This window comes from Pavona decussata, unplaced genomic scaffold (assembly GCF_977016875.1).
Source record: "Pavona decussata unplaced genomic scaffold, jaPavDecu1.1 SCAFFOLD_6, whole genome shotgun sequence".
Taxonomy (NCBI): Eukaryota; Metazoa; Cnidaria; class Anthozoa; order Scleractinia; family Agariciidae; genus Pavona; species Pavona decussata.
The window spans coordinates 7248004-7271500 of NW_028145430.1; the positions used below are offsets into that span (position 1 = coordinate 7248004).

General features: G+C 37.9%; 2 protein-coding genes across 7 annotated transcripts in view; both read right to left on the bottom strand.

Moving 5' to 3' along the window:
• Positions 1–5163, bottom strand: part of LOC146489539 (uncharacterized) — an 8179-nt gene extending 3016 nt beyond the window's left edge. Inside the window, exons 1-6 of one of the 2 annotated variants that reach the window (XM_085109375.1) lie at positions 5032–5158; positions 3930–3997; positions 3337–3383; positions 1842–1912; positions 1110–1249; positions 92–214 (exon numbers count right to left, since the gene is read on the bottom strand). In XM_085109375.1, coding sequence (XP_084965501.1) covers positions 92–214; positions 1110–1249; positions 1842–1912; positions 3337–3383; positions 3930–3997; positions 5032–5082 — 500 coding nt within the window. In that variant the 5' untranslated portion in view covers positions 5083–5158. Of the gene's footprint in view, positions 1–91; positions 215–1109; positions 1250–1841; positions 1913–3336; positions 3384–3929; positions 3998–5031 lie in introns of both variants that reach the window. The other variant, XM_085109378.1, reaches the window with a different exon arrangement.
• Positions 1–21527, bottom strand: part of LOC146489540 (small ribosomal subunit protein uS10m-like) — a 24330-nt gene extending 2803 nt beyond the window's left edge. The window contains exons 1-8 of one of the 5 annotated variants that reach the window (XM_085109356.1): positions 21441–21496; positions 19082–19239; positions 18305–18354; positions 16754–16827; positions 15214–15353; positions 14904–15012; positions 13623–13712; positions 12975–13124 (exon numbers count right to left, since the gene is read on the bottom strand). In XM_085109356.1, the coding sequence (XP_084965482.1) occupies positions 13020–13124; positions 13623–13712; positions 14904–15012; positions 15214–15353; positions 16754–16827; positions 18305–18354; positions 19082–19239; positions 21441–21491 (777 nt within the window). In that variant the 5' untranslated portion in view covers positions 21492–21496 and the 3' untranslated portion in view covers positions 12975–13019. Of the gene's footprint in view, positions 1–12829; positions 13125–13622; positions 13713–14903; positions 15013–15213; positions 15354–16753; positions 16828–18304; positions 18355–19081; positions 19240–21440 lie in introns of those variants that run through there. The other 4 variants (XM_085109372.1, XM_085109365.1, XM_085109359.1 and 1 more) reach the window with 4 other exon arrangements.
• Between the last annotated feature and the right edge of the window lie 1970 nt (positions 21528–23497).

Here is a 23497-nt window from a genome sequence, read left to right on the forward strand (position 1 = left end):
GGTGGGGTAGTGGGGCAGGGTGGGGTTCAAACCTGCAAAGAATGATTAATTTTACATTGCCATCAATCAAACATAATTATGATCTGGGCACCTGAAAAACAAACTTATCCGGCCAGTCTTGTTAAGGTGCAATGTCGCTCTGTGTTTTTTGAAGCTATCTAACGGACGAACCAGTATCTGATTATGCTTAAAGTCTGCTGGTGTCAGGTTTAAGCTGGAAAAACAAAATTGTAATAGGATTAATAAAAACCTGTAACTGTGACATCCAACATTATTCATTAAAAGCTTACCCAAAAATTAATTCAAACTAGATACAGGTAATGTCCAAACCTCACGCAAAAATACTAAGGTTGTACTGCAGCTCAAAGTGCATTAACATATTAATTTTCAACACTTCTTTCAAGGTTACAAGTAGTTTGAGTAGTTGCTAAACGATTCTTCACCAGATTGCTGCTATCATGGGAACCGACCACCCATTCTGGTCCTGAGAAGGGGTCACCGCTTGTGGTCAAAATTAATTTTAAATGGTGAACCGGCAAATTTCCTCTCCAAAATCACAAATTTTCATTAATGAGAGCATGTAAAACTTCGTATTACGATGGAAGGTTTCTCTCTCTAATACTGTAGTTCAGCGTCAGTTAAAGCACATGGCATTTATACAAATGGAAATAAATCATGATGTAGTTATTATGACAAATGCTTGGATAAGGGGGTTATATTAAGTTTCTAAAGAAGCTGTGGTGCTGCATCAGTGCAGGGGAGAAGAAATGAATGTTTGGTTTATCAAACAGAGTTGATAACTAAGGTAAATTGGCCACCGTAAAGAGATTCCAGTGCTGCCCTTTGTCAGAGTGAAATCCTGATGAATCCTTTGTTAGATTTGCTCTGACAAAGAGCTATTACACTTAAAACATCCACACTCGAATCTCTTTACAGATGCCAATTTACCTTTAGTTATCAACTCTGTTGATAAACCAAACATTTGTTCATAAAGTACATGATAAGCCCGCCAACAAAGCCTTGTGTGAACCTCGAGCCATCTGACAAATCAGAGAGTGTCAAGCCACTTTGTTTTTGTAAGCATTACATTAAAATGAAGGTCAGCATACTTTTTTATTACTTTTAAGTTCATCGATTTGCTTGCACTGACCACAAACCGACAGAAATTATCAAGATCAATACGATTCAGGCCTTCCAACTTGATCAGCAAATCAAAATAATCCAGTCTTGTCTTTAGGAGTGGTTTGTTCTGCAAAATCAAATCAAGCTTTTAAGTGCATGAACATTATTAACCCATTAACTCCTGTGCCACCCCTAACCATCTACAAAATAAAATAAATATTTACAAAATAAACTTGCGTGCAAAGCGAATATTGTGAGGTGGATCGCAAACAGCACAGAGATAAAATTTTCACAAGTAATTTTCTACATTTTCCTGTGCATTTCTAACATGACTTTTACATCATTTAATGACCATGATATGTCTCTATGCGGTTACTAAGCAAACAACGATCTGCCATATTGAATTTTAGTTTGATGTCAACTCTGAAGAATACCAGTAAAACTGGTCGAAACGTTGGTTTTAAGAATCATTTTAATTACTAGAAAATACAGAAGAGTAGACAACTTCTATAGCATTATTGTACATGTATTATTTTGATATTTTTACTTATTCAGGTACAGCTGCTACAGCTCAGGTCATGATTAAATACAGGTGTATTAACAAATTAACATGTTGGGGACTATGATATTATGGTTTTACAGTGTACAATGATTTCCTCTGTGCCATTAATTATCAAAAAACTACTAACAGTACTATATATGCTTGATAAATATATTACCTCAGTTTCTGCTACAGTTGACATTTTACAGCTGTTTACTGGTGTCTGTTGTGATGATCTGAAAAGTAAATCTGACAATAGAATAGAGAAGGTTTATATAAGCAAGTGGGCCACAGACCATCAAGTATGACACCATAACCAGCATAAAAGAGTCTAAGTGGCCAGGTGGTTATGGCACTGGACTAATGTAATCCGAAGGTCCTGGGTTCCAGTCCCACTCTAACCATTAGCTACGCACTGTAGAGTTGTCCAGACATTTTTTACAGACATTACAATCAGGCTTTTTTAGCCAGAAATTGAAACTGGTCATACAAGAGGCATCACTGTCATTCAAATGTTCGCAAAAACTGGGAATCCATATGATACATGTACAGTGTACCTGGACACCCTTCAGGCTAGGACCTTGGTTACAGTACAAATAAATCAAATAAATAAATCAACTTTGTTACTTTTAAAGAGGGTGAGTCCACACTTTAGGACGGCGCCTACTTTTGTTACTGTGCATACGTTCTGCACATCTCGAGATATTCGGGTTTCCTAGGTATGGCTGGTGCCTACTAATACAGGGATATCTTTGAGCGGTTTAAAACTATGCGGAGAAAGCAGAACTCAGCAAGTGCTCTTGGTATCCAAAAAGAAAATTTGGGGTAACCATGCATGATAAAAAGGCTTCAATTTTGAACAAAACACCATACATTTCTTTGTATTTTTAACTGTTTTTTAGAATAATTGTTGCTTAATTATCTCTAGAGAATGCGTGGTTACTCCCAATTTTCTTTTTGGATTTCAATAGCCCTTGCTAAGATCTGCTTCCCCGCATAGTCATAAACCACACAAAAATACTACTTTATTAGGAAGGCACCGTCCTTAACAGTCTGTTCTATGTGTTCTGACAAACCTGTGGCCCTTAGACTCTGAACTGAATTGGAATTTGTTAATGTTGGTTTTGAGGAGAGGGGACAGCCAGAGTACTTGGAGAAAAATCTCTTGGAACAAAGATGGGAAACTGTAGCCACAAATGCAACCCAGATATAAAGCCAAGTCCATGAATCAGATCCAGGATGCACTGGTGGGTGCTCTTGTAACCACTGTGTGTGCCATCCCTACTCTGCCATACATCTAGCACCAATAAATTGAACGGCTTGGAGCCTGCATAACTAACCTACATGTATGGTGTATTTCAGATCGACCCTTTTTGTTGATTTAGCTCACTCAGGCTCATTGGAGTTTTTGTATGTGGCCTTGAATTCCTTCAGAAAAGTCACTCTAATGTTTTATCCGCTGTTTTGTGGTTCGTTTAAAATAAAAAAAATGATTATGGGCAAGATTTTCATTTTTATCACAAAACAAAGGGCAGTTAGAGCAGCTGATAAAACAAATGGAGCAATGTTTTCTAAAGGAATTCAAGACACACAAAAACTCCAGTGAATCTGAGCTAAAACAACCAGCACCATATGTCCATTATGCCCCAAGCACTTCAATTGTCTCTGCTTACTTGATTTATAATAAAAAACCAAAGTCAGCATTCTTGAAAATGGTAACCTGTTAACAAATAAAAAGAATTATTAAGATTTTACATTTACCAAGGTTGCACCAATAAATTATGCAACCTGGCCCTATCTCTTAGTTTATTACAGTGCAACCACCAGCTGCTTTGATCATGTCTTCTATATTCTTAGCTGACTTAAAAGCATTATTTCAATTCCAAAAGCAATCAGAATATGACAAAACTCTGTTTCAAAGGTATTAGGTGTTAACATACAGATAACCACAGAGGAAATCTTCAAAGTACAACTGTACTTAAACTTCAAAATGAGCATAATTTCCAGGGAAACTGCTTCATAAGCCTAGAGGGTATTTTTTCTAGAAGGCTAATTGCTACAGCATGTATTTAATAGTACCATTCCAAATTTAAAACTTCAATGTGATAGTTTCAAATAAAAATAATTCCAGGCCAGCAGTGAAATTAGGCCCTTTAGTAAATGGACAGCAGTTCTTGTTCAGCTGATCAGACATTTTGAGGAAGGAATGCACAGTGTACACGACAAATCCCACAGAAGGTGTGCACAACCCAAGAGCAGACCTTACCTGAAAGCAGCCGTGCTGTGAGAACTCGTGAAGAATCCATGGTAAAGGAACTTTGCGGATGAAAGCTTCTGTAGAGAATCAAAGTGGAACAAATTTACTGATTACACTGATCAACTTGACAACAACAAAAAATATGACATTTAAAGGTCTTACAAACAATAAACAAAACTTTACACGGAGTGACTATCTGTATCTGCTGACTACTAGTGATGATAAAGGAAAGCCATATCTACAATCTTATTAAGCTCCTATTAAATCCAGTAACATTGTCAACCAACATGCTCAACATTACACTGAATGGTTTTCTCCACACTGAAGAAGGGTTATATACCCGAAATGTCTGTGTTTTTTTCAAAACCATTTTTTAACACTTTTGATATTTATTTTTTATATCAATTCTATTCAATTACACTGTATTTTACTGGATGGAAACATTGTTGAATGCCCGGCATCCAACAAAATTGTTTGCAAAATGTTTGATCATAAGCAAAACATTAATCTAATGCTCACTCCTACATGTACACACAAGCTCCTTCAGAAAAACAGAGAAAATAGATTAGAAAAGCAAAAAAGAAAAAGAAAAAAAAAACATTTCTCTTCCATTTAATTAAAATTTATCTTTTTCAGTTTTCATTTCAGGAAACTGTTATAGGGCTGACCTTGTGTGTTTCCTATCCAAGGTATTCTTTCTCTATATTATGACTCTTGAACAAACAGTGTGGAGGTGTGATGGTGTAGTGGTTAATTTGTTAAACTTTCGATCGGATGGTTTGGTCGGGAGATCAGGGGACCTCAGTGGGTTGGTAGTTCAAGGTTAGGTTGGTCTGCACATTGCTGTATTGTTTTCCTTATATAAGAAAATTAGCTCTACATTGTCTCCCTTCACCCAGGTGTAAAATAAGTACCTACTGGAAACATTGTGTAACCCTGAGATGGACTAGGATCCCGCATAACAGCAACACTCCTACCTGTAGTTGCTTTGCTTTATGCTACAGAAACCAAGTTAAATGCCAAACAGTTTAGGGCAGCGTTAACAAAGTACATCTTTTATCAGGTTAGTTAAATAACTAATCTGTTAAAAAGTGATTACTTAAGTTCTTACCTTGAAAAGCTGACATTTTGAGCAGCGCAAATAGCTCGTGGAAGCCGCCATATTTAGAGCTTAGTAACCGGGCTTCCCCGATCAAGAAGCGCGTGGGAACACGCGAGGTGACACGCAAAGTACGCCCCGTAGAGTAACACGATTTGTTTCCGTCGAGTAGTAGTAGGTTAGTGAGGGACCCCTATTTTCACAAGTTGGCTGACCATTCCCGATCGCAAGGAGCAATGATGATATTCAGTGCAACAACCTTCAAAACAAAAAGCACCACAGAAAGACTGATGAATCACCGCTTATTAGATGGGCGTGGGCGATTGGACAAGAAGAGCAGAGTGGGTCTCCCTCTCACAGAGAAAAATTCATGCTGACAACTTTGGTCTTAACGAACTCGCCATTTTCAAGCTTGATTTGTGACGGCACTAGAGACTCGCACAAGCTAGTAACTGCTTTCGTGACTTGCAGTTAAGGTGATTCCTTCGAAATAAAACTTGTCGTAATTTTTTTCTCAAACTTTATGTGATTGTTTACTAGCCGTACACTCTGTTTTTCTTATAAGAACGTCTAATTTTGGAGCTGAGGCTGAACGTTCTTATATTTTTTGCGATTTGAGTCTTAAAACGTTCTTAAGATGTTCTTAAATTACATGGTATACACTACATGTATTTCAGTAAATCAATGCGGACGTGACCAGGAAACCTATCAAAGTGATTATGACAAACCGAGATGTGTGTCACCATTGTATACAAAACATGCCCTTACTATTTTGTTAATTTACATTTGCTACCTTGATTTTATATACAGATTAGCAAAATACTAAAAACGTTCTTAATCGACTCTCAGCTTGGGTAATGTTCTTAATACGTTCTTAAAATTTTGCTTTATCTCAGCCTCGACGTTCTTATAAAAAAGGTTCTTATAAAAAAAACAGAGTGTATGTATTATTTTAAAAAAACTAAGTGACCCTGTGCAACTGATGAAATGTCATCTCGTTATTGTTATTGTTATTAATTACCTGCTTTGCCGCATGAAGAAGTACTTTTTTTTTAAAAAAAAAGATATATTCTTAATTCTGTCGATCTGTAATTGTGTTTTGTTTCTGGGGTCATCCACTAGATTAGCTTTGCTATTTGGATGATCCCAACTCGCTCTCTATTTTGTTGTTATAATTTAACTTTCCTTAGTTGAACTCTGTTTAAGTTGCCTATGTAAATTCAACCTATGTTATGTAAAACTGAGCTGAGTTAAATAAATCATCTTGTTTTATTGAGACCTACACTTGAGTAGAGACGTGAGGAAGGAGTCTTCTCCACTCTGCGATTTGTGCAATTGGTGAAATTACATTTCATTGTTAATGCTTACAGATGCAGTGCAGTTGGCTTGGCCCCTGCCTTAATGCCTTAATGATACGCAGTTCAAGGACCGTGTCTACTTTTGCCACTGCGCGTACGTTCTGCGCATCTCGAGATACTCGGGTTTCCTGGTTGGTGCCTTTTAATACAGGGATATTTTTGCGCGGTTTAAAACTATGCAGAGAAAGAAAAACATAGCTTAGCAAGTGCTCTTTTTATCCAAAAAGAAAATTTGGGACAGCCATGAATTTTTCAGAGATAATAAAACTTCAATTTGGAAAAACGCCATACAAGTGCTTCGGTTTTTTCTTTTAATAATTGCTGGTTTAATTATCTCTAAAAATGCGTGGTTACCCCAGTTTTCTTTTTGGATTTCAATAGCCCTTGCTAAGATCTGCTTTCCCCGCATAGTCATAAGTCCCACAAAAATAGCTCTTTATTAGTAGGCACTGTCCTAATCACTTGCTGAAAGTGTTGGGAAAATAACAAGCGCCCACCCTCCATAAGCGCACACCCTCATGGGCCCCAAATTAAATAAGCGCCCAGGGCGGTTATAATCGAATAAATACGGTATCGAGGTTTTTTGTTTTGTTTGTAAGCTCTTTTAAGAGAGCTTGATGTACTGTACGTAGAATTCAACACTTTATGAAAGTTGATACTTCTCGATCTGAAGTCCTAGAGTCATATGTTGTCATGTGAAACTTCAACGTTTAATTTGTACTTTATATGAGTGAACTGAGTCAACAAAGTCAGACACTGTTACTCTAGTAACGCATCACCACATTCTTTGATAGCTCTTGTGAAGTACTACACATACATGAGACATCACAATCGTCTGAATAATCTCAGTAGATACGTGGATTTACTTTCGCCAGCCGTGCCAGGAAAAAAAAAAACTCCCGTAAGCGACCAGCCTCTATTGTTTCAGTGATCAGTCGCTTGCAAGAGCTTGTTCTCTTTAGCCGGCGACACACCTGGCGATCGGCGAAAATCGTCAGGTGTGCCCGGTGCAGCGATTGCGATTTTCGCGTATAAAATCGCCGATATCTGGCATGTCAGATATCGGCGATTAAATTCGCCGAGTGTGCCAGTTCCCCCGATTTTCTACGCTCATCGCTGCGAATCGCCAGTAAAGTCAACTATAATCAGGTTGGGCGATTTTATCACATGACTTTTCAAAACGCTCCTCGATGGAGCCCGGAAACAAGGTTGAAGTGCCACATCGTCGCGATCGGCGAAAAAAATCGCCAGGTGTGTCCGCATCAATCGGAGGTGGCGAAAATCGCCTGCGATTTTCGCTGGCGATCAATTTCTCCGCGATCGGCGTATAAAATCGCTTGGTGTGTTGCCGGCTTTAAGCAACCAGCTCTAGTTCGACCACTTTTTTTCAAATTCCCGAGGTGGTCGCTTACGAGAGCTTCGACTGGATTTGATAAATGGCTCCTCGGGCCCGAAAACTTCTCGGGAATTTTGAGAGATTAAACGGATCCAGATTTCCAACAAGCGCGCGCTAATGACGCAGGAATTGTGTGCAGTACGAATGGGATTCATCTCAACTAGAGTCGATTATCATGAACTTCTTGGAACCGTTTAACCACGTGAACATGATAGCTGATGATAATTGGTGGGTGTGAGGGGGGTATACCATGCACAGCTTCACAAGGGACTAACAGAGAAAAAGACATAATTTGAATGCATAATAACGAGTTTATCAAACAGCGCGCGCCTTCAAATTCATGCACGAGCTGTGAATTATGACGGAACAAATGGAAAATCGTCATAAACGATCGAAATAACGGAAAGTTTGGTCAGAGAGAGAGAGAGAGAGAGAGAGAGAGAGAGAGAGAGAGAGAGAGAGAGAGAGAGAGAGAGAGAGAGAGAGAGAGAGAGAGAGAGAGAAAGACCGGTACGGAAGCACGCGAAGATGTATTGTGAATGGCCTATCACACTGAATTGTGTTATCATCACGGCTTTATTGTTTCCATTTATAGTGATTTCTGCTGTCATAGTAGTGATATGTGTGATGACCGTCACTCCTATATGTTGTGAACAAACCGTGTGCTTGTGTTCAGCGAGAGTTGGATTCTCGTTCTTCAATGAAATTTACGAGAAAAAGAAGATGCCCATCTGGGATGAAGGAGGACTATTTGTAGTCTTTATTAAAGGGGAGGATGTACGTGGTCGCTGTGAAAAGAAGAATGAACGAGAGAGAAATATGAAAGTAACTACAGCAAACGTCGACAGCCGGAGCGGCGGAATGACTTTCACAGCGAAACGACCATGGATTATATATTTTTGGTCAAGAAGTAAGTACTTCATTGCGAATTTATTCTGGAATTACTGGTAAAACTACGTTTACTAGTGTGGAGTATGAAAATCAGAACTGCGCCAAGATTAATTCTTCAAAGCATCCAGTAACTAATGGCAACGCAACGGGCGTTAAGCAACCTCGTGCCGCAAATGGAAGGGAAATTCACGGTCATCCAATGTGGGCCACACGTCAAGTTTACAGCCAAAAAGTTAGAAGTGCTAGCTTAGAAACGAATTTTCATAGAGATGCGAGTGTCCCAAGCTCCCAGGTGACTGTCCTACCTCAAAACAGCGCAGATAAGACAGGAAACGTTAATCTAAATCAAGAGATTGGGCGCTCTTTCATGTGCGTTGAAAAAAGAAAGAGACGAAGCAAAGCTGCAAGTGTTGGCTGTCCCAGCAATGTCCACGGCGATCACAACAAGAAAGTTACTTCTCAAGACATTGAGTGCTCATCCTTCAATGTTAACGAAACGAAGAGTAGCGTCGTCAAAACTGCGAGCGTGGGATATTCTAATGAAATTGGAGTAGATAAGAAAGATGCCTTCCCTAAAAAAATCGAGTGCTCATCCGCTGTTAGCAAAAGGAAGAAAAGAAGCAAACTAGAGAGTATTTCTTGTTCCAATCAAGTCGGCGTAGATAAGACTCTAACTTATCGTGAAAATGAGCGTTCATCCTTCGATGTTCAAAAAGGGCAGCAAAGAAGCCAAGTTTCAAGCGTTGAATTTTTCAACAAAGTCACCGTAGGTAAGAAATTCGAGGCAACTCAAGAAATCGGGCGATCATCAACTGTTAAGAAAGGAAAGAAAAGAAGCCATTCGGGGAGCCTTGGCTTTTCCAATCAAACAACAGCGTCAGGATTCCAAGCAAAGAAACCGCAGAACGAACGAGTTGCAGCACAGCATCGCCGCGAGATTCCAGTTCTCTCAAGACTGAGAAAAATTATTAAGGAAAAGGCAGCTCGGAACAGTCGCCATTCACGTATGCGTACTATAACAAGGCAGCGAAATCTGAAGGGGGTAGAACTGCGGTATAACACAGGATTCGTTGGGAATCCAGGACGTACAAAAGTCACAACTGAAAAGCCAGCAAAAGGAAAAGACGTTCCATTTGGAGAGCTGTTGAATGCAAATCTACCATTACAATATCCAGGTGAAGAATCAGCTACATGGCAAAATGTTTTGGGAGCGAAAATGAATGCTAAGCGACCATTACCGGTCACACCTTGTTTCGAAGAGCCGGCTGACGACGCAATCATTGTCTAGTAGACACGGATCAGGAATCAGTATGGAACAACTTCAAATTTCGCCCTCTCAAGATAAAGATTTTGATGTCCCTGGTATCATTGATTCTGACTTACACGATGAGTCTGAGCCGAATATTACAAGTTCTTCAAATTATTCAGTTGCTGGCCTTAAAGAACCCTTATGAGGGGTATCGAATGGTCCCATTCAATTTAAAAGTGCTCGCAAAATTTGGCCTTTGCTCGAATTGCTCGTAAAAATTAGCTGGGTGCTCGCTTGCTCGTGCTCGCAAAATTTTTGCAACTGCTCGCATGCTCGCATTCAGTCTTTAACATGTGCTTGATTGCTGGAAATTTCTTTAATCCTGCTTTGTACTCTTTTTTTATAAATATAATAAACTTCTGATTCGAAACGATTTTGAGAAACATTTCAACAAGAAAATTAACGATAATAAAATAACATGACGTTTCGACGACTTCATATCGTCATTGTCAAATGAGTAAAAATGGAAATAATCCGTTATTTCCATTTTTACTCATTTGACAATGACGATATGAAGTCGTCGAAACGTCATGTTATTTTATTATCGTTAATTTTCTTGTTGAAATATAATAAACGATATGTAAAAAAAAAAACTTTAGATCGCGGGCTTTGGATCTAGTAGATCGCCTTGAGAGCTCTTGAAGTTCTTCACCCTGACTGACTCACGTGAAGCTACGTGACGAAAGTTGGCATCACTGAGCAGGGCACAATTGGCTGTAAGATGGTGGGACTGGTTGAACCGCCCTTGGTTTGCACCTTTTGTTCCGGCGCAAAACAAAGTATCCTATTAATAAAATAGAGATTCCGGCTAGCAGAAAATTTACGAAGTACTCGAAGTGCTCGCTGCTCGCCATCTGTATTTTTCTAAAGAGCTCGCTGCTCGCAAGAAATATTTGACAACTGCTCGTGCTCGCAAAAATACACACACTGTTCGCATGCTCGCAAATGCTCGCAAAGACCATTCGATACCCCTCTTATGTACAATTTTAGTTTTTTTTGTTACTTTTCTATGTCTTGAATTCAAATGTAATTACGTAATGTCATCTTTTTTTGGGATTTCTCTTCTTGACTAGCTGGGAGCTGGAGTTTTTCTCTTGTATGGAACACCCCCACCCCACCCCACCCCACCCCACCCCTCACATAGCCTTAGATACTACACTGAGAGTTACAAATTTTTGAACTAGTTTGTCCCAAAACAGTTACAACTAGTACTTGATGTTTTAATTCAATCGCGGAACTTTCTACTATAAAAAAGTTTCTAAAACAAAGCAAAAATGCCCACAGTTTTATTTGTATGACAGATACAAATATTTTAATTGTACAGAACGTGTTCCCGAGACGATAATTTGCTTATTATAAACTCGATGAAAATAGTCCGAAAAAAGGCACCCCAATCTTTGTAATGGCTTGAAACTTGGCGTGGTGAGTAAGATGCACATATTCTAACAGAAAATGTAAAAACTTCTAATACCAACAATTTTTCTAATTTTTGAAATGCTTTTTATCTGAGACTGAAACCATCACTAAACAAACAGTGTGATTCCATCCGCGCTAAATTATTTGTTTCGATCAGTTCTTTACAAGCCTCATTATTGCTTCATTGTTTCATTGTTTTATGTCCTTTTTTAACTTTATAATACTTATTTACTTATTATTTACTTACACATTTTAGCGTTCATGACATTCTTACCGATTTTTAATTGTATGAATATATTTATGCTAAGGTTTTTATTTTTTTCTCGCACTTGAAAATGGCCTCAGAGAGGTCGAAACGTCGTGACTTTTTAGCGTGTATTTTCATTACAAAATTTGATAACAGAGGTAGTTAGAGGTATTTAAGATGAAACAATCGTAAGAGCGGTTTTCAGTTGACTGTCGAAAGTAGCATTTGCTTTGGTTTTGCTGTTACTCTAGGCGATTGGCAATTTTTTCAACCAACGAAAAGCGAAACCAAAACCAAAACCCATCGTACCTCGTTCGGACATGTTTTTAAGCGCTTGGCGCCGGTGACGTGAATTTGCGTTAAATTCTGATTGGTTCGTTGAGCTGTTTGTGTCTGCTGTGATTGGTCAGCGTAATTACTTTGGTTTTGGTTTAACGAGCTGTTGTGCGACCGGCTCAATCGAAAACCATGTGTTTCTGTATAATTAAACAAACACAGCATTCCAGCCATAACGGCACATGTTCAGTGAACGGTGTTTTCTATTTAACGTCTGTTGTTAAGACTACTAATTGCCGCATGAAGTACTGTGTACAGCCTCGGATCACAACAATGTTTTGAGAGTCGGTACTTTCCATGATACTCTTTCCATACCTCAAAATATCCCAGAATTTCATAAGCTTAATTTATGTGACATCATCAGCTTTGTACGCCATTAAAAGCCGTATAAATGGTAGGCAGTGTAGACTGCAAGCGCTCCATTTTTCCCCTCAGATCGCGCTCGCAAAGCGACGGTAAGATTATGCAAATTAGAAAAGTGAAGGAGGAGGGATTGGGGAAAGGGAGGAAAAAGTGTTTCTCGGGGTTTGAGAACTTAGCAGAATAAAGAGACTGTTCGCAGTCTACTGATAGTGCGGGGGCTGAATATTGTTTCGTGAAAACATGGATGCTACGGCTAAAGAGCTCGAGTTTGTGGAAGAAACGACCACTTATCTAGCTCTCGGACTAGTTACCTCACAACTGTGAGTTCTCAAAAGTCTCAAAAAGATCGCAGCCTTTGGGACGAGAATGACGCACCACGTGGCACATTACAAAAGCATAATGGTTTGGGTCAGAATGAAGTATGTTAACCACAAACAAGAGTAGCGTGTGCTGTATGGTTTATTTTAAACGAGCCAAAATTTAGAATCAAAACATACAAACAACGATAAGACCTTTTATTTTCTGATTATGCCATAAATCGTGGTGTACAGAGAGCATGCGTGGATTCGCTGTAAAACGATGACATCATAACGATGACATCATAGTGTCAATCACCAAGAAACACTCCCACACTTTGACATGTCTGCTTTAAATTGTCACATTTCTTTCTCGTTGAATCCTTTCCTACTCGTCTCTCTTTTTCCTCCTCTCCCGCATCCTTTCATACTCCAACCGCTTTTGCTCCACATATCTTGGGTCAGGGGGTGAAATAAAATCTTGCCATTTTTTCTGAGGATGAAATAAATCAAGATATAAATGTACATTTGGCTGTAGCACAAATTGGTCCCAACACTAATTTGTACTACAGACAATTATGTTCGAGATCACCCTAGCTGGGGATGAGCAAATAACGTCTGAACGTCGAGGATTGAAAACCTTCCAATCACTATAAACAAATGAAGCAAGGATCGAAATGCAGCAATTAACGTCAACCATGGTACATCTCATATTGATACAAAACCAATTGACCCCATCGCTTGATGAAGACCGGCAGTGTAGAGTCGCGATCGACATGTGGCACAATCGTGAGATAAGCGACTAATTTTAAGGTATCATTTCAAATCAAGATAACCAACACTTTTTATGACATTACTATCATTATTGTGATAGAGACCAGCCTTGTCAACACAGCATTAATAGAAAGATTTGAATTAGCTACTGTACTCTGTACTATGTTCGACTTTAGGGAAAGACAATAAAGTATGCTGGGTGAACAAGAAAGCTTACCAGTTCCAAATTAACTGTCACACCGGCTGGTACATTATCCTGCAAATACTGTACGAAAATATCTGACTTCTCAACTGGAACCTCGCCAACCTGTGTAAAAATATTGATTAGAAGGAAAAACAAAACCTTAAATTTTAAAGAAAAGGATTTCTTGTCAATAGACCCATTTCGACATATTAAAATTCTAGCTTGGCTATGAGACTTACGGGAATAAAACAAAAGATATCGATAATTATGCATCTCTGAGTCTCCTTGTAATTTCTGTTGTTTTATTGCCAAAAGCCTAGGTATGAATTTTAATATATCGAAATTGGCCTATTAACAAGGGCAAGTACTTTTAAAAACTAGTGATGTTATGTTTTATGCCTGGAGAATAAATAATGAGATGTATTTTTCAGTCAGTGATAAGGGCATTCAAACAGTATGTACTGGGAAAAAGAAAATCCGAGTTCCCCCAACAGGGGTCAAACCTACATGTACAGTGATGTCAATTCTCCCGCTTTTGGCGGGAGACTTACGCTTTTTTGCCTCGTCTCCCGCTCTCCTGCTTTGGAACAGAAATCTCCCGCTTTTTACGTGCACTATAAATATTGAATCCCTTGTCAAAAATAAAAGACTTCCTCATTGTCTTTTTTGTGTCACACTCCCACTAGGTAAGAGATTGAACGCGGATTGTGCCTTTTTTCCCGTTGAACCTTAATGAAATGTTGAAATTACGCTAGAAGGGTGAACCCCTGAACTGACAGTGGAGAGGCTGGACTGGGGGCCTAAAGAGAGACTCTCAACTCTCCACTAAAGATCAATACCATTAACATTTGAATGGTATAGTACTTTGGTGGAGAAGCTGGACTGTAGGACAGCAGAGATGGTAAACTGAATCAAGAGAGTCTAGACTGGGGGTTAACATAAGCAGTCTCCACTCTCAACTAAAGTATTACATAAACCATTAAAATAATACTTATTGACAATGTACAGTTCCAGAAAAAATCAATACCTATCCCATAGAAGGTTATCAGAAATTCCTAGGGGGAGGAGGCTCTTAAAAGTCAAAATTTTAGAAGCAAAGTATGAAGCTAAACTGGAATTTCGGGGGGGGGGGGGGAAGGGGTACAAAACAAAAAACCTTCTGTAGGGGGAGTATGGATATTTTTCTGGAACTGCACAGTTCATGTAGGGTGTGCAGCAACTGAATCTGTTTAGTGCTATAGCATTTCATAAAACACTAGTCTGATGACGTGTTAAATGATACATGTAGCTCAAAATAACACTCAGAATATATACCTGGATAATCCGACCATGCTTTTTAAAGTGATATGTTACACTGTGTTTTTTGTAGCTGTCTGGAGGGTGGGCCAGTGTCTGACTAAAGTTCTCTGTTGCAAGGTTAAACCTAAAAAATCATCAAATCAATCACTGGTTAATGTTAAATTCACAACTTACAACAACACTGACATTACACTGCATTGCAACTGTGAGTTTCATTGCAACTGAATTTGTCAAATTATTTAAAGTTTTGCACACTTAAGTGCTTGTAGTGAATGATAACATTACTAGAAATCACAACTCAGGCTTAAAATGAAGGTCAACCTACTTTTTTGTTACTTCCAGGTTCATCATTTTGCTTGCACTAGCCACAAACTGACAGAAATTATCAAGAACAGCACCATCCAGGCCCTCCAGCTTGATCAGTAAATCAAAATAAGTCAGTCTTCTCTTTAGGAATTGTTTGCTCTGCCAATAGATCAAATAACAACTTCCATTTAACACATCAGCCACAGAGTGCAAAGAATTTTCATTAACATTATTTGTTGGACAAAACATCCAGACAAGAGAGATGAAATGAGCATAGATTATTTTGGAAAGCAACTCGCGGAAGAAAGGACTAGGAGGCTGCTCAGTTGTAACATGTGACCTCTCACGTAAAAACGTACAGTAACAGCTATCCATTCAAACAGCCAGAACTGTTCACTTGCTGGAGAGGGACACTGGTCTACAAAGAGAAGAGCTGTTGAAAACGATGGGAGATCAAAAAGAGTGAATTATGTTCACCCAGCTCATCCAAGTGTGGTTGACTTGATTTCCAGCATCTAGAACATCTTAATTCGTCCAGGACCTAACACTGTCCTTACAGTGGGATGTTGAGTAACATACATGCCCTTGAAATTTGATCACTTTTATTATCATCAATGCACTTGGTGGACTTTGCTTGGTGGCTCCTCTCAAGTCCTCAGAGCCTCTTGTTCGGTTGAACAAATTTACTAGCTCTCAACCTAATTTCAACTGAGGTGTACAGGAGTGAAGAATTATGGACAAGCAGTGTTACAAACTAATTGAAGGAAGGGAATCAGTGAGGAGTAGGATGGAGAGATTAACATACATTATTTTATTTATTAATATACTGTTTGCCAGGTTAGTGTTCTGTCAGTGGTTTTTTAACAAAGCTATCTCTCTTATCTGGGACAATAATTTAAAGCAGAACAGGATCATGACAAACTATGACAACCTAAAGTTAAAGCTCATTCTTTTTGCATATATCCTTACTGTGCTTGCATCCATTTTCACAAAATACCAGAAAAAAATCTGAATTTGAGAAGTTTTAATTGTTTTGCTTTTCCTACTCAAACAGGATCAAAATATCTCCACTCTTCAGCTATACATGTCATGTTATTGATAATTATTATTGCCCTGCCATTGTCATCAATGTCATCCTTGTTAACGATGGACAACTGTAAAAGAGCAATAAGCTCCAGCCAATCTTTTTGTACCACCAGTGTTTGAATGAAAAATGAATCAAGATAAAAAAAAGCTTACAAGTGCACAATTCATTGTTGTCATTGGCCAAAACTTTGTATGTAAATTATATGAGATGAAACATCCAGGGTTCAAGTTCGATAAGCAACAGTCAAATTATACGCTAAAAAGAACAAAATTAATTAATGATAACATTCAGTTCAGTTTCTTTTACCATTTACTGTGAATCACAGCATATTCACAACCCACACAGTGCTCTTTGGAGATTATGCTTGTTACAAAATGCACAAAAACTGGGAATACACTGTAAAATGCATACATACATACACTTTATGCTGAACATCATCAAACAAGTTTTACTGTTTACCATGTTATAATACCTCAATTTCTGCTAAAGTTGCTAATTTACAGCTGTTTGCTGGTGTCTGATCTGGGGATGATCTGAATGGTAAATCTGAAAACAAAAAAGACAGATTATCAACTGAAGCAAGTATTCAGTAGTCTAAGTTGTTCTAAATACTATGATAACCAAAAAATTAATGAAAGATTATGTTATGTTTCTAACTTAACAAAAAAATAATTGTCTAGTTTTGTTATATTGAATTATCACCCCGGTCAGTGCAATAAAACTGCCGATTAGTACCTCTAGCCAGAGACAGAGTACATGTAGGTCGGAATGGATTGAAATTTGAAAAATGTTAGGCTAAGGTTTTTCAAGTTCTCGCATATTTGTTTGCAAAATGCGCTGGAAGAGATCACGAGTTGTTCCTTTCAAGAATTGAGTTGATTTCTTTCCTCTCGTTGTTCTGGAATTATTTTGTAACCTTTTAACAAAAGAGGTAAGAAACCTCAAGACACTTCCCCTTTAAAGTAAAACCAGCTTTTGATATGATCAAAGAATAAGAGTGTCTAAATGAACTTAAACTGCATTTTTCAGCTTTAATAGGTTAGATGCTCAAACTTCATTGGGTTACTTAAAATGAGGCAACATTTCATTGTAATGTTTGAGCTTTTCAATACAGTGGAACCCTGTTAATGGGACAACCTTTGAGCCATGAAAATGTGGTCATAATAAAATTATGGGGTGGTTGAATTAACAAGGTTGTAAAACTAAGGGAATGACTGGAATTTCAATAGGTTTGGAGCACAAAAAAAGTGGTCGTACTAACGAGGTGGTTGTAAGGCGGGGTGCCACTGTACAAGTACATTAATATACTAAGTAAAATATTATAAAATAAAATAAATATAGTATTTCCCAGCTTTCACTTGTTTTTGCACTACTGTACATATGCTGTTTTGGATCCATTTTAACCAGCATCTAAATTTTTTTCTTTTAGCTCATATCAATAATATTATTCATTGCTCTTTAGCACACAGCCATTTTAGGTTGCCCTTGTTTTATATTGAGAGAAAAACTAAATTACCGATCAACATGTTGAACAAGTGAATTCTGGGTAAGACAACTGAGAATGCGTTACACACAGTGTAACATATGTAAAATTGAAGCCAACTGATTCATTAAGCTGTGGTTCAAGTGTTGTCTGTTACAGTATTTAATACCAAAAGGTTCAGGGTACAAAATGTATACCATAATTATACTACGAACCAATGGGTTGTTTTTGCTTTTGCTGAGATTGCTTCAAAACCAACAACAAAAGTTCTTTTTCGTCAATCTGTATAATTTACTCCAAAAAACATTTCCCCAATTTTTTTTCTATTTCAGCTATCACTCTCATTAAAAGTTCTCAAAAAAGGTACATTTTCAATAGTGTTGCCGTGTCTTCAACACAACCTTGTAAACATCCTTGGTGACCAACGGCAAAGAAAGGTAGTGGAGGAGAATGTATTGTAAGGGAAAAACCTAAAATTCAAGATCAGGTGGTTGTTCCCAAACTTAATTTCTAATTAATTCATATTTATTAAATGCTTACTTGATTTATGCCAAAATGTCAAAGAGGGAATTCTTGAAAGTGGTAACCTGCTTAGAAAAAGAGTCATAGTGAGTTTATATTGGCAGGGAGGAGGCAAGCAAGGTGTTGTGGTAAGTATCTTGGAGTTAAAATTGGAACACTGGAAGGACAGCATTTCAAGCCTCTCGAAGAACTCCCATATAAAGTGACAGGTCTGCTTGTCCGCTATTTTGAGAAGAGCCCTAAAAAGATACCATATCCTTGTTTTCTGATTTTAATTATATGTTTTGTGTATGTATGACAAATAATCTCTTGTAATAATTGTGCAGAGCACATTTACATGACACAACTCCACTTCAAATGCACTTTGTGTTGACTTTCAAGCACCCAGAGAGGATTACTGGTAAGTATTTAGAGTACTAACTTAAAAAATCTTAAAAATCTAGAAGATATGCTTTCAATGGAGCATTTTTATTGCTAACTCAAATTTGCCACTGTATGGAGCAGGCCCCAGTTGTTCAAAGAACAGATAACTTTATCCACTGGATAGGTCACTATCCAGCAGATACTGTAAAATGTGTGCAAGATTATCACGATATGCCTATTATTTGTGAATGTAGTTGAAGCACGTGTCAAATTTAAGTATGGGATTGTGTGGAAAACTTGCCAAAAGCATTGTTTGGAGTACATTTGCTCTGCTGGATAAAGTTATCCACTCTTTGAACAACCGGGGTCAGATGTCCATGAGGAAGGAATGTAATAAGCCACGCAGCATCTGTGCAGGAGACTAGAACTAACCGTGAGGTAGCTGCACTGTGATGACCTGTGAATAATCCACGGAGAAGAAATTTGGAAGCTGAAGGCATCTGTCGACAAAATTGCACAGATTTAGTCATAACAACAGGCAACTTGATGGTGCTTTTACTGAAGCTGAATAGCTGGTAATGAAGAAGGCCCTCATACAAGACAGTTGGAACATTTAGTATATTGTTTATTGTTATGGGTACTGTGCAATCAGACAAGTCTCTTCAATAAAGTCATTTGTGTGGAAACTAACTCAACTACCACGGACTGTTAGAGTTAGGTGTTTGGGGCTTTTAGCTCACTGTTTCAAAGTCCCTTTTAAGCTCTATTCATTGTTATGCCCAGCCAATTATCTAATGCAAAAGTTCCTCTAATATTACCCCCCACCCACCAATGCTAAAACAAGCCCTTACAAAAATCCAGTTTGCAGAGTGCAGAGCGTGGCCAAACTTGATAAGATCTCATGCATGCAGAGACACTTTCTGAAAACTTGTGAGTACACCTTCCACACTCTGAAGACTGGCTGAAGAATAAGCCAGTAAAAAAGTCAATTAGTTCAAAACTGTGCAGCACCACTGATCTTGTGTGGTCATAAATATGACCACATTGCTTCTTTACTTAAAGAACTTCACTGGCTTCATATTGAGCAAAGAATTGTTTTTAAAATTTTGATTTTGACCTTCAAAGCTTTAAATAATTAATTTTATGTCCTAGATATAACAGTGATTTGCTGGAGATGTATAGGCCTACACGGAACTTACGTTCTTCGGAAAGAACATGTTAGTGATCCCATGGTCAAGGCTCGAATCTTATGGTGATCATGCTTTCTCCTACACGGAACTTACGTTCTTCGGAAAGAACATGTTAGTGATCCCATGGTCAAGGCTCGAATCTTATGGTGATTATGCTTTCTCAGTCTGTGCTCCCAGACTCTGGAATACCCAAGGTTCCAGAGTGTATTAAACATTTAATGTAGTTCAAATCTTGTGAGCGCGGATCGTTACTCACAGGCGGTCGTTAATCCCACGTTAAGAAACAGAACTTCTATACGCGCTAATGAAAACGGTTTGCCACAACAAAGGTTCACGACGGTAAGATAACCAAACAAAGTTTATTGAAGAAGCGGTGGAGTGAAGCGATGTGTAGCGAAGCGATAACAAAGCGGTACGGTAACAAAGCGATGTATAAAGCGGTTTCGAAAACTAAGAAGTAAATACAACGAAAACTATAGTAAGACTAAGTACTAACGCTATTACAAACTTAAGAAACAAAAGTGAAAACTTCGTAAATCCGATACAAAAAGGCAATAAAAACAGTAACATGCACAAAGTAAAGAGACTTACTTCTGTGTCCGCGTTAGGGATTTTACGGCGTTAAACTTGAGTTATAGTCTTGATCTTTACACGATGGCACGTTGACTACAACTGAGCGTTTTCCTGAACACGTTCGAGGAAAAGCTAACTAACTACAAAGGACTATAGATAAGATAATTGAAAGCATTGTTTCGTTGCTTGTACGTGGGCAAACATATCCGTTGGTTCGACCACAGAAACTTAAACTTAATGACAACAAAGAAACTTTAAAGTCTAGAAAGGAAATACAAAAAACCACGAAGAATAATTTGGCAGCAACAAATCTTATTTTTTTTAAGCGTAGTCTAAAAACACTTGCAGTTTTAAGCATTAGTTTAGTGAATAATTTTTGTTATACCTTGATATATTTTCATTTTAGGTTTTTACCCTTCATTGTAAGCGCCTTTGAACTTTTGGATAGGGTGCTTTGAAAAATTGTCATTATTATTATTATCATTATTATTAAGTCTTGAAGGAATACAAAGCTATCCCCACTGAATGTTTAATTTCCCACTACTCTCTTGTGCAGAGTGTATGAAATTAAAGTAGGATGGTCGGTTGGTTAACAAATGGAAATAAGAAAATAAGAAAATATAAACAAATGAATAAGTAAATATACCAAACTACAATGTAAGTAGCTTTTGTTTAATAAGTTGTTAGACCGTCATTTTTGAAGCGAGCTGCCAATTCACTCCAAAAGGCATCAAATAAGGTTTTTGCAAAACCTGTTAGACAGACCTCGAACTTGATCAAGCATGCATAAAATTCAAATCAAATCTAATGGCTACATGCAGGGGCAAAAACAAAAACAAAATCATTTAACACTGTAAGGATCCTGGCATGAGAAGTAAAATGAACCATTTTGTAATTCGCTATACAAATAACATGCAAATATATAAAGAAACTTAAGATTAAATTTTCAATTTAGATTCTACAGAGTGTACCGACTTCACGAATTAGTAAAATTCGCGCATTCAATAAAAAGGATTTTCTTCACTCACCTTGAAAAGCTCACATTTTAAACACTGCAGACAGCTCGTGTAAGCAGCCATATTGAGTGCTTCGTAACCAGGCTTGCGCGGAGAAACATGGAAACTGGAAAGACCTGGAAAAAAGTGTGAAGATTTTTACATTTGCGGTCATTTGCCTACCTTACCCTTACTCAGGCTAGAGAATAATAAATAAAGAAAAACACAAAAAAGCCGGTTCGTCGAAGAGGTCTCTAGGAAAATGTTGCAAAGGCCATGATATTAAAATAGTAATTTGCGTTGACACAGAAATATTCAGCTAGCAAGAGTCAGCACATGAAAAATGAGGTTTGAATCTCATTGTGATTTTTTACTGCTGGGTAGAGGGGTAGCTATGCAAGGTGAAGACATAATATTTTGAGGTTGAGGATCGGCCGTGGGGGTGCAGGCAGAGATCACCTACCTCTGATTTTGTGGTTTAGTGGGTCCTGCTTGAGTATAGTAGTTTTGACCACTTCCCTTAGCTTATTTTTAACACAGAACCAAATTTTTAAAGGCTTTTAATTTGTTGAATCACAAAGTTTATATGTACAGAGTATATATTATTCAACACTCGTCACCCGAGGCGTACGGCCTCCAACAATTATCGGACTTGCACTATCGCTCCAAACACTGACTGTGGGCTGGGTGTCATTTATACGACCTACACTTTTTCAAGTAGGAACGACCACGAGAACACAGTCATAACAATCATGTAAGCGTGCATGTTAACGGAAAGTATGAGATGAATATCAAAATAATGACTCAAATTTCTGCAAGGCTAATCGGACTGCGTAGAAAATTTAACACGACAGCGACATGATAGAGACCAAAGAGAGAATCAACAGAATGCGGCAACCGTGGACAGCTGTTTCGAGCTGGTTGGCTCTCGTCAGCACGGTGAAGCACAGCAAAACGTAGAACAACCAGCGCGAGTCGAGTGTTCTACCATGCGGTTCCTTGCTTATTGTTTGCTTTTATTAAAATAATACCCACCTTACCGACTTATTTGAAAATTAATAAAACGCGGAGACCGGGGATGGTTATCAGCATCGTCCGACCCAAACTGGAGTACGCAAGTGCCTCGTGGAACGCACACTACAAAAAAGAAATTTCAACCTTGGAGAGAGTTCAAAGAAAAGCTGCTCGTTTTTGCCTTCAAAACTTCTCCAAAACAGCAAGTGTGACAGACATGTTATCTGATCTGAAATGGGACACATTAGAAACAAGACGAAAGAAAAACAGATTGACTTTAATGCACAAACTTAGTCATAATCTAGTAGTCATAAATTCAGAAGAACACTTATTTTAATACCAAACAGTGAATTAAGAACACGCAACAGCCATGCTTTTAAGTATAGAATGCCAAAAGTTTGTAAGGACGTCTTCAAAGTTTCCTTTTTTCCTAGATCAATAACCGAGTGGAACTCACTGCCCGCTGACTTAGTAAATTGCAAGTCATTATCTGATTTTAAGTTAAATTTAGGAAAGCGCGTGAAATAAGTGAAGTAAATTAAAGTAAATTATAATTTTGAATTATCATCTATTTTTTGGTTATTTGACATATTTACTTTTATTCAACTTATACATATGTACATATATGTGTATATATATGTATATCTTATTTTAGCTTTTATTACAGTTGATGTGATGTCTTACAAGATTTTATCAACTTAATAAATGTAGATGTAGATGTAGATTGATTTTAAACCAAGCTTCGGTTTATTAGAATGAGCAAAAGAAAAAAAAAAAAAAGAAATCGGCCGATTGGCTCTATTGCAGTCAGTAGTCAAATAATTAAGTTGAACAAACGGACAGTTAATATTAAGCTGTCCATTGACATGACTATGACTCTGTAAGAGATGCCGAAATATTGTAAATTATTTTTCTCATTCTTATAAACCAAAAACTGATGTGGTTTTAAAACAAAGGTAACTATCCTTAGTCCGTTTTTTTTAATTTTCTATTCTAAATTGTCAGATGGCTCTGAAGTTTACACTTATTTGAATTATCTGAAATCGTCTCTTTTTAATAACCCTGCAAGCTTGTTA